This window comes from Quercus suber, unplaced genomic scaffold (genome assembly GCF_002906115.3).
Source record: "Quercus suber isolate HL8 unplaced genomic scaffold, Cork oak 2.0 scaffold_567, whole genome shotgun sequence".
In the NCBI taxonomy this organism is placed as follows: domain Eukaryota; kingdom Viridiplantae; phylum Streptophyta; class Magnoliopsida; order Fagales; family Fagaceae; genus Quercus; species Quercus suber.
Window position 1 is genome coordinate 110308 of NW_027070012.1, and position 12024 is coordinate 122331.

The following is a 12024-nucleotide window of genomic DNA, read 5'->3' on the forward strand; positions in this document are numbered from 1 at the left end:
ATGTTTGAAGGGGATCATCCTCTCACTGTGGACAAGTTCCTTTACTGTCACAAACCCTCAGAGATTAGTCAATCCCTTGGTTTTCATCATTTCATGGCCGGGGTAAAGATTGTAGATTAATAAAGTCCCTTCCCACATCTGATAGAAATTGGAAGATGGAGTTGTTCTTCGTCTCTGATTTTTGGGCTGGAAACCCTGTTGAGGTTGGCAGGGATTTATTCGCCCCCTATATTGGAGAACTAAGGAACCTTCTTCCAGAAGGTATGTTTATTTCCTATTAAATATTTCCTATCTTTTTTTAAATTCATTTAACATTTTTCTTCCTCCCTTTCTTTCTTTCTTTTTTTATTTTTTTTTTTATTTTTTATTTATAATTTATTTATATTTTTTTAGCTGTTAGATGACCTTCCTTTAGCAGATTTCATCTTGAATGCATCTAGAAGGCTCATCTATTTGTTGATAGGATTTTCATTCTCTGGTTACTCTCCAACGTCTTGCAACTTGGGTATTTGGACCTGAACCATCCTTTGAAGCTTTAGCCCATGAGCTTACTACCCGCAGACGTGAGTTTTACTTAGAAAGTTTCTTTTATTATTTGTTTTGTCCATACTCTTAACACTTTTTTCCACAAGGATTGCAACCATTAAGGAAAACAATGGGAAATGATTAGTGGACGAGGTGACCTGGCCAGAGGCTCAGTCCCAGCCTCATCCTTTTGCTGGAGACAAAAGAAAAAGTTTATCCAAGATAATTGATTTGGGAAATCATCCTAGTTGTCGAGGAAATAAGAAGGTGAAGCATAGGTCATCCAAACTTGGGGTAGTCGAGTCTGGCTCAGTTATCCCCCCCACCTTTCAACAACCATCCATCCAAATTCATGACCTAGACTCGTCTGTACCTGCTGGAGTTACTCCGTCCAAGCCTGTGGTAACCATCTCGTCCCAGCCTTCTAGAAGACTTCCCATGAATCTTCTTGAGAATGAAGATTTTGCTTGGGAAAGGTTCGAAAGGTTGTGACTGATGTGGATATGGCTGTGTGTTATGACATGTTCTTGAAAGAATTTGAACATTCTGTTGTTATGATCTCTTCAAGGTATGTTTTCATTTCATTTTATTACATTTCACATCTCTCGTCTAATCAACTTCAATCAATTGCATATCTAGGTTATGTCAAAGTTTATAGCAGTGTCTAGGCAGGCTACTGAGATGGACCAAAACAGAATAAGGCTAGAAGCAAAGATTAGTGAGATGCAGGCAGACTGTAGGGGCAAAGCTGAGGTGGCAACCAAAGCTATAGACGAGGTTAGGGAGTTGAAGATCCTTGTTGAATAGCTTAAGGCTGATGCCATTGAAAAGGATACTCGTCTTGGCCATCTTCAGAAGGGGAATGATGAGCTGCACGCCCTTATCAAAAAGGCCAAAGAAGACGCTGTTAAAGAGTTCAAAGCTTCCAACCAGTTTATCGTCCTTTTGGATGGGAACTGCGTTACTGGCTTTGAAGACTTCCAACTAGCTTTTGGAAAATATGCATTTTTTATATATAATAAGAGCAATTTAAAAATGTCTTTTGAAAAAAACAATTTAAAATATCACAATTAAACATTTGATTTGGGTTTTTAGGCTAATTTATTTGTTTGGAGAATATTTGAGAAATACTATGTCCACAAAATTTTCACAACAAATCCTAGTTGACAATTGTTATTGGTTTTAATTTACATATCACTAAAATTATTTTTTGTTCACTGGTAACAATCTACCACTTAAGATTTATTGTAAAAGTGTGGTGAAAATGTTGTGAATATAGTATTTTTTGCAAATTTTTGGTTTAATCTTTAATAAACCAAAAATTTTGGAGAGGTCAATTTTTTTTTTTTTTAATGGGCTCAAATTTTTATTTAGGATGTTCGAGTTTTTTTTTTTTAAGGTGGTCAAGTATTTTTTTCTAAGATGGTCAATGTATGAATTATACTTAAAAAGTTATAATTCAAGAGAAACAAATATAATGCATCTATCAATTAACAATTATATTATGTGTATATGTAATAAAAATCAACAATAAGAAGTGAGAAATTTACATACTAAATTATAATATTCAAGGACCTCACAAGCAATTAGGATGCTCTCCCTAGCTAGTCAAGATTAATAAGAGTTTTCTTTCCTCTTCTCACACCCCTTGCAAGTGTGGCATTGACAATATTTATAATATTCAGAAGAGACATGACCAGCCATAAAATCCTTTCTATCGTAATAACGATTCATGTAACAGATATGTTGCATTCATTAATAAACAACTTCATTAATTAGATTCATTAATGAATAAGTTCATTAACATGTCATTACTTTTGTAACTCCATACTAACAGATGAATTCATCTATCGTTCATATCTAGAATCACTATAATGACAACACCTCTTATAGTAGGCCAAGTTACTGGCAATGACACGATAGATTTAGTAAGGCCAACACTCAACGTGCATGAATCTCATTATGGAAGGACTTCTGAGATTATTATGCACTAACCATCGAAAGACAACCCTTATTGTCTTCCATAGTTTGAGCAATTTTAACTCCCACTTCCTTTCCATCATGGTCCAACAATGTACCTATTAGAATAGGCTACATCATGATGGATATGGTCAAGTCAAGGACTATAATGAAATGATTTATAATCTTAGTCTACAATATTAAGTAGACATATTTCAATATTCCAATATTTTATATCATAAAAATATCGCAAAATTTCACAAGAAATTTTGAATAATTAATTATTGATAATAGAGACATCATAAAATATTATGTTGGGCCACATTATTCTAACAATCAACAATTAATATTAATTTAAAATTCATTTTTTAAGGTATAACAAAAATAAAATAAAATCCAAGCTTTGGGTGGTCTTGTGACCACCTTGAATCATACATAGCACTGCCCCTGCTTCTAGATAATAATTCATGTAAAATAAATGCGATGCTAAATAGGCACCTTAGCTTTCACGTTGCAATTGAAACTTTTATAATTGACTCGTTCATATGCTTACACTTAATCATTAACTTTCACTTGATAGAACCATCGAATGAAAGAAATCTCAACAATCATCCTTGCTCCATTGAGCAACACAAAGCAATAGTGTTGTAATGTGAATTTTATTTATATGTATATAGAGTAAAGTATTATCATTTGCAATTGAAATTCTAATTTATCTGTTTGCTACAGAAAAAGAATACATAAAAAGGAGAAAGTTGTATTATTGTGACATGTTTTAGTTGGATCTTATTACAAGTACTGCATGGATCATGTGTTTCCTATCAGGAACAAGTATGAAATGTGAATTTTGAGAGCTCATTTAATGTGTCGATTTTAGCTGTCGTGGCGTATGAATTTATACATTTCTTGTTTTATTTCAATCAATTTGATCAAATCATGTGAATCTTCATGGTAATGCTGTACAAATCAATGTATGGTTACAAGTTTTCACATTGATAATATTCTGTCAACTTGCTGTTCTGATAAGGTGGTTTCAGACTTTTTCATGTCCGCACAATTGGTGAGGTTTGAGATATATGCAGAATCTTGAACGTTTTATGTTTACAGAAGTGTGAATTTGGTTAATACATCATACTGTGCTCATGTTTGACTAATGGTGTGAGTTAATTCGTGGATCAGGATATGCAGCATTATATATGCTCTGCCTCACTGATGATTCATTATGACCTATCAGATGATGATTCATTATGACCTAATAGATAATCCCTTTATGAATAGTTTATTTAACTGAAACTGAAAATTTTTTGTTGAAAGTATTGTAGAGAAAAAGTTAAAAGCCAGCTAAATAGTATAATGAGACCCATAAATAGTACTAAAAAGAAGCTAAAAACTCGAATAGGCTAAAGTTGCATCATACCCCAAAAAGACTCTTATAAGAGTTCTATAGAGATACATTTAGCCACATAATTCGCACATTGGTCAACATGTGCATTGGATCCTATCACTTTGGGAACCATCACTAGTACTGGACAGGATATAACTTATATAGGATATAAGGCAAACTTTTTCTCATTTTGCTGGACAGGATATGAAGATCACAAGTTTACAATCCTTAAGTCCTTTATGGCTAAAAATTCAATTGCAAACACTTCTAATAAGCACAAATAGGTTTGGACAATTTGTAAGACCAGGCTTTTTATATATGCTTCAAAAATTAATCGAAGACTGGCACAAGTCAATTAGTCTTTCTTGCCATTTTTCCCTTCACCACCTTTCAGGAACCGCAAGAACCAATTAGCAGAAGACTTTGGGTGCCGAGAGAGCCCATTCTTGTAATCAACATAAACCAAACCAAAACGCTTGGTATAACCTTGAGCCCATTCAAAGTTGTCTAGTAATGACCATGCAAAATATCCCCTAACATCTACTCCATCCCTGTCCAAGAAATCCAATAAACAAAATTGATTTTATAACATATTTGTTTGACCAATACGAAAAAGCATAAGAGAGTCTCTGTTTAGACAAGTAGTGTAAGATGAAAGCTAACTTTATAAAGGCCAATTTGTATTTATCTCTGGTAAAACAAAAATGAACTAGAGCCAGCCAGTGAACCTATTTTGTGTAATGTAGTGCATAAAAGTTCTTACAAATCTGTACATGTATTCAGATACCTACAAGAGTTTTTTGGGTTGTTTGGTTCCTGTTTCTAAAAATAAAATTCACGAAAACAGAACAGTGCAAAAATGTGCTACCAAACACATTTTCCAAGAAATGTTTTTGAAAACAGCCACTTTTCACAAAAAATCAAAATGATATTTCTTTTTGTTCCTTATTTTGTTTTGTTTTAAGTTTAAGGAAAAAAAAAAATCATTGAAACATATGTTCCTGAGTTTCCTTTTTATTCTCTATAAAATGTTTTATCTCTTTTATGAAAATACAACCAAACAGGCATTTTGCTTACCTAATTTCAATGTCTAAATAGTGAGTATTTTCATTGCGATATCAAAATTCAAATGGCAATTAGTGGCCAAACTTCTTCTAGCCCACACCCCCTTCTATTTATTTATTTATTTATTTGAGCATGTAATGGTAGCACAGATTCAAAATTTAGGATTAATCAGTTGACTACCTAGCTCTGATAAAATAAAGATGAATGGTGATGCACATAGACAAACATTGGCATAATTAGCAGGCATCAAATAATTGGCTTAGTGCACAATTTACCAAGTACTTGCAAGTGAATAATATGAATGAACCAGTTTATTATTCGACAGGAATTGATACAGAATATGATATAATGAAGTAACTCAACTTGATTGCCTGAGCAACAGCAGCAAGGTATCTTTTGTAGTAAACAACTCTCAATTTGTCATCGAGCATCTCATGAAGTGGAGAAGTTCCATTATCTTCATCATCCATACCTGTATGTGTTGTGGAAAAAAGGTTCAGAGAAAGTGAAAGAAGAGCACTTTAGCATAATTGAAAATATCCTTCAGCACTATAATCTGAGGGACACCTAACATGGATGCATTAAGTAATTTTCCACCAATAAATAGAGATCTTATCAGCCCAAAATATTTCTTGATCATATCTTAATATATAGAAGTGAGTGTTTAAGGTTCTATTATTCTGTATCAGCCAATTGGCCAAACTGGAAAAGGACGGTCACCTAGAAATATCCAATTAGCAAATATGTGTGCATCTATAAGAGTTCTACAAAGAAAATCTATCGAAAATATAAACCGTTTTTCTTCTGATGGTAAATGTCCACATTATACCATTCTCAGTCACGTATATTGGAGGATTATTGTATCTCTGTGCTATGTAATTGAGAACCTTCCGAATGCCCCAAGGAACAACATAAAGCCATTCTGATGCTGCCTGCCACATAAAATCTTTCAGCAGACCAGAGACAATCTAAAGATATATGCATGCTCACAGACACTGCAAGATCTGTATCTGCGAACAAGAGAGAGAGAGGAATCATACCTTCTCACCAATTTTCTCACCCCCTTCCCATTCAACTGATGATAAAGCAAGAACATTAGACATCAACATAAGTTTTTCTAAGGTATTTTCTTCATCTTTGTCTTTAGGTTTTCCTTTAAGTTTTATATCAGAAACTAAATTAACCAACCAAAAAAAAAAAAAAAAAACCAGACAAGCTACTTTTCTTATTAACATTTCCAAAAGAAACATTTTGTAGTTAGAGTTGATATTCATTTAGTTTCACATACTTTAGTTTCCAAGAATGATTCTTCTCTCTCTCTCTCATGTGCTATAAAACCTCCATTACATATCAAGGAAACATCACGAAGGAGAATACTGTGCATGTACTTGTGTGTTGTGTCCCCTACTTGGGAGGCTGTAACTTCTATTTCTGCAAAAAATGATGATTTTTCACCAAGGTGACCATACCCTTCCTCATACTTGAGAAAGATGATCCTTTGAAACGTAGAGCCATATATCAAAGATAGAGTTCTTCCAAAAATTTAATTAAATGACACCAATCACTTAGATTTTGCACAATAGTATGCAATAAAAGACTATGCTAAAAAAGGCCAAAAAGAGAGCATAAGAAAAACTAAAAAGAGAGGAAGCAGCAAGCATGCCTTTCAGATATAATAGCCCATAACAACAAAATAAATTCATAGAAATCACATGATATGAGGAACCCAAAGAAGTCAATCTGATAAAAAAATTATGATCAATTTACACTTCTTTTTTCCAACAAGAAATCAAAACTGGTCAACCGAAAAGGCTTGGAAAATTGTAACACAAAACCCATATCGTAATTTGTAAGAAAATGGATAACAAAGCTGATTTCTTTTTGTGAAATCTACAATAAGACAGTAAAAATGAACAAATGCCCAGATCATAATTTGTCAGAACATTAATAAAAACAAACGAGAAAATTTGATTGCAGAGGTGATGGTAGAAAGAGAACCTGATAGGCAGAAGTGGCCACGCCAAAGAAGAAGTTTGGAGGGAAGTCATTGCGAGACACTTCCTTCTTGTTGGACTCATCACCTTCATATTCCTTCAACAACTCCTTCTTTGCCCTTGTTAGACTAAAACAGAGAGAATGAGTTAGTGAGTTATGAAAAAATAAATAGGAGATAGTTGTGGGACATAGCAAAATGGGTCCGAATTTTTTGACCGACCCGAACCAAAAAAAATACCTAATCCGAATTTGATTTTTTTACCCGAATTAAAAACAGGCTGACCCGTGACTCAACCCGTTTTTTGCAGGTCAACCCGATCTGACCTCGACCCGACCCAAACTTGAACCATTTTTTAAAACTTTTTTTTTTTGTTTGGTAAAAAATAATAAAATTAAAATAATATTGGTTTAATTGTTTATTGTGAGTTTTTAGAAAACAATTGAGACATTTACATAACTGCATGCAAATTATTTGAAAGATGAATGGTTGAGTATTCTGTAATGAGTAAAGAGTTTTAGATATCAAATAGAAAAATACATGCCAAAATAATCTAGTTACAGTATAGTTAAAAACATAGATTTAAAATTGTAAACATATGTGAGAAACATTCACATGTGTGAAAATAGTGAAGCCAAAGTTTTCGTGTTCCTCAACTTGAGATACAATCATACACATACACACTAAAAAAAAAAAAATGTTAACAAATCAAGAACATTAAAGTTATTTTTGATGATGTTTATCCGAAGTGCTTGATTATGGGTAACGAAATCAAACTCACTTTCAATCATCACTCTCCAATAAATAGTTATCCAATTCCTTTATGTGGTTTTCCTCATTTTTCCTTGAGATCTATAACTGTTTCATGTTTGACTTTTCCACAATTTTCATCAAATTCTAATAGGTCCAGAGGCTCTCCAAGGACCATAACATCTTCAAATGCAACCATTTCCTCACACCCCAAGTACGAAGACTTGAAAACAACTGTATTAGTTCATGGGAAGAAAAATTCATCTAACCCGATTACCCGAGAGTCTGAGACTAAGTAAAATAATTAAATAAAAAAATGATTGAGAATCGCATCGATCAAGACAGAATACATCAATAATTAATCGGGATTATTTATCCAAAAAATCAATTGTTGTTAGAAACATAAATACCCAAAAAAAAGAAGAAGAAGAAAGAAATTGGAGAAATAAGTAGAGTATCCCTCTTACCTAGTAGTGAAATTCTGTAGAACCACAAAAACAAATTTAAGAGTGGTAAAAGGCAAAATCATCGTGGTTTTAAGTTTGGAATATGGAGTGAAACTGTTGGTTAGTGGATAAGATTTGAGTTTAGGTAACCGCTTAGAAGTGTATTTGAATTTCGAAGTGGGTAGGGGTGTCAATGTTTGATCCAACCCGCGAACATAACACGAACCCGACATAGGTTTTTCTGGGTTAGGGTTGGGCCTTAATGAGTTTGGGTTCTAAATAGATCGACCCAAAAGCGACACGATAAGAAACGTGTCATAAGCGGGTCAACTTGTGTAACCTGCAATAGACACGTTTGACACACCAATTTATTTGTATCAACTCAAAATGACTCACTTAACACAACCCGTTTAACTTGTATAACAAATAAATATTTATTTTATTTTAGATTTGTCAAATACCTTTTATATCCAACATGTATTTTAAATTTAAAAAGAAAAGTGAGTAATTACAAAAACTTACAAAGGATATAATTAGAAATTGAAACTTTACAAACCCTAGATTCTAAACCCTACAAACCTTAAATTATTTCTGAAAGTTCAATATGGGTATGAAACATCCTTGAACGTTTAGACCCCCAGATACAAAATACCAATTCAAGCTTTATATCAAACAATTAATGTGCGGAATATGATAACAAGCTTATAACAGAATTGATAAAACAATCTAAGCCAAATATAAACACATCCACAGCAGTAAATATAAGGCAAAGATAAAGGAAAGAGAGATGCAAACACACGGACAACACACGATGTGTTATCGAAGAGGAAACCGAAGTTCTCGGTGTAAAACCTCTCCGCCGCCCTCCAAGTGGTGATAAAATCCACTAAAGAATATAGTTGGGATACATGAACAACAGAAGACCCTCCAAGCCTAATCTACCCAAGTACCTAAGCCCTCCAAGCTTCTTGCTCCAACGAGGTTACGCCGAACCTATTTCTTCTTTAGCTTGCCGGATTCCGCTACTTGACCATAGCATCAACCAATGTATATTGGTTCCTTTCCAAACTGCTTCCCAAAGCACCAAATGGACATTCTCTCAGACGTGGGTGTGGTGAGATAAGGGTTTGGTAAATGACCTCTCAAGGGTATGACAATGGAGAGGAAGAGAGTAGAGGAATTTGTAGAGTCTCTTTAGATGAAGATTGGGGATGAGGTAATCTTGTTTTTCTCTAGGGTTTTCTCTCACAAAATTCTATCTGGAAGCTCTCTCAATATGATGGATATAAGGGTGTATATATAGTAAGGTGAGAAGGGAATGCAAAACGTCAGTTTTTGTCAAACAGGGTAAGTTAACGACTTGGTCTCGCGGCTTATCCAAGTCACGAGTTCAAGTCGCGACGTAACGGCCTGACCAGACTGGAACTTTTGTCCTGTAGCGTAACAGCTGGTGCGACCCTTCAGCTTCCCAGTGTGCCTCTCACGTGCCAGCCTTTAGCGACTTGCCAGTCACGATCCACTCGCGAGCCCTAGCCGCGAGCCTCTGTTTTTCTTGCACACTCTTGAGCTTTTCTTCACATCTTCTCACATACTACCCTTACAATTTTCCCACCTAAATACAGGGTTGCTAAGTGCTAAATTACAAGCAAATTGGTCACGGAATAAAGCCAATTAAATGGTTGATTAAATTCAACCTTACAATCTCCCCCTTTGGCTATTCCGTGACAAAACCCTACAACAGACTCTAGACTTAAACGTGAGTTGGGAACAGTTGGAAAACTCACTCACACCTAACTCTAAATTCTGTAAAGCTCTTGAACATATGAATAAGTAACTCTTGAAACACAATAACATAGCAATATCATTGTATGCAGAAAACTTAATATGCATATGGAGCAAAATAAGCATGATCAAGCAAAAATAAACATAGGCATAAAAGCAATAATTCATGGCAAGATCAACACCAGTAGTCACTTCAGCAAAAGTGATTACTATGTTCATCCACACAAGGAATGAACATCCGGACATGCAAAAATGATAAACTCAATTGAAGAGAATCATTTGCAAGTCCAACACTCAACCAATGCATACAAACATATATGCATCTAGGAACAATCCTACACGGGTACAAGGGTGTTGTACTTAAGATAATGCAAGGTATTAACAAGTACCAAAACACAAAGCACAAAGGCTGCATATGCAAAGTTTTGCAAATACATGGCACAAACCATACAAGCCTACAAACAGTGCATAAGAATAAGAAACAACCCTCAAAACTTACAAAAGCAATAATGGGTACAAACCAACAACATAACAAACTATAAAATACTTCCCTATCATATCACTCCCCTTATCATGAATCATAGGAGCTGTGATGAACTTTGAACATATATACCTGTAACTTGAAACACTTGCACAAAACACATTAGACCCTCAAGGTAAAGCAAGTAATAAATGGACAAATATAATGTAACAAGTAAATTGCGATCAAGTAATCATGATGTGAAACATGTGAGCAACTTGACCAAACAAAGTCTTCTCCCTCTTGGTATATGCAACTCCCTTATGGAATATCTCTCCCTCTACGAATGTGCATGGGAAATGGAATTTCTCCTCCTAAGAATGTGCACAAGAGTCATATAGAAATGACAAAACTTTTCGGTATACTACTCTAGAGTATACTCTCCCCCTTTTTGACACGAATAGGCAAAGGGGTTAAGAAGAAAAGAGGGCAAGAGATGAAGGTATGAATAATGATAATTATGCAGGAGGGGTGCAATAATGCATGAGGGGTGTGAGATGAATGAGAAAATGAAGCTCAATCCTAAGACATGATATGCTAGGATGAAGAAACAATATATGAACCAATGCATGACAAGGGTAGCAAGGTGTGTGCAAGAGGTGACAAAGTGCAATGCATGACCAATGCATGGAGAATGCACATGTGGGGCAAGGTGTGTTAAATACACAACCAAAGAACCAAACATGTTCCTAATGAGGAAACATGAGAAACCCCAAAGTTTGATATTCATTGGAGTCCAAACAAGTGAGAAAATGCGTAAGAGGCATTTTATCAAACACCTAGCATGCACACTATGAAGAACAATATGAAACAATGCATGGACATCATGAAATTCACCCTTAATACATGTTCTTTTTGCCATAAGTGGGCCAACAACCAAAGAGAATCATCAAAAGAAACCAAACCCATGCAAAAATTTGACAAAAATCAGGTTTTTCCAACCCCTATGATGAAAATCTCAACCAAGAGCACAAAACTCATTAAAACATAATCCAAGGATCCAAATCAATGAAAAGAGTTTAAAATTACCTTAGAGATGTTAAAGAAATGAAAAACCATTCAAATTGGTTGGGTTTTGATGTAAAAATATTGAAAGAGGGGTTTAAAAGAGGATGGGAGAGGTTAAAAACAAGTTTCAGACGAAAAGCCCTCTAAAAAGCTGTTTCTGGGCATTTCGCGACTGGGCGAGTCGCGAGTGAGTCGCCAAAGTTTCTGGATGAACTCGCGACTGGGCTCGCGACTGGGCAAGTCGCCAAAACGAGTCACCAAAACTCGCGACTGTAACTCGCGACTGGTCAAGTCGCCAAAACAAGTCGCCAAAAATTCTGACACTTGTTTTTCAACACAAAACATGTTTAAACACTGTAAAACAATGTAAGCATTAAACAAGAACACAAATAGTGATAAAAATCACTTCCAAAAACATATAAAATGATCAAAAATCTTTTTGGATTGATCCATATAAAGTTGAGCTCACACACATCACATTTAAACAAGTACAATCGAACAAATGAATAAGGCATTCATTGAACATTAGGCATGTGTGTTGTGTGTGTGTATCAAGCGTGGAATAGTCCTTAGTCTAGAATGAAGCTTCAAT

The 12024-nt window shown here is 34.8% G+C and overlaps 1 protein-coding gene across 1 annotated transcript; it reads right to left on the reverse strand.

Annotated features, from left to right (window-relative positions):
- Nucleotides 1-3830: 3830 nt before the first annotated feature.
- LOC136063733 (beta-glucosidase 42-like) lies at nucleotides 3831-6008 on the reverse strand (the record flags this gene model as incomplete). The annotated part of the gene is given in 4 exon segments (XM_065764530.1): nucleotides 3831-4419; nucleotides 5297-5405; nucleotides 5763-5865; nucleotides 5974-6008. Coding segments are annotated over 4 exon segments (443 nt in total), but the record flags the coding sequence as incomplete, so codon positions are not given.
- Nucleotides 6009-12024: the final 6016 nt, after the last annotated feature.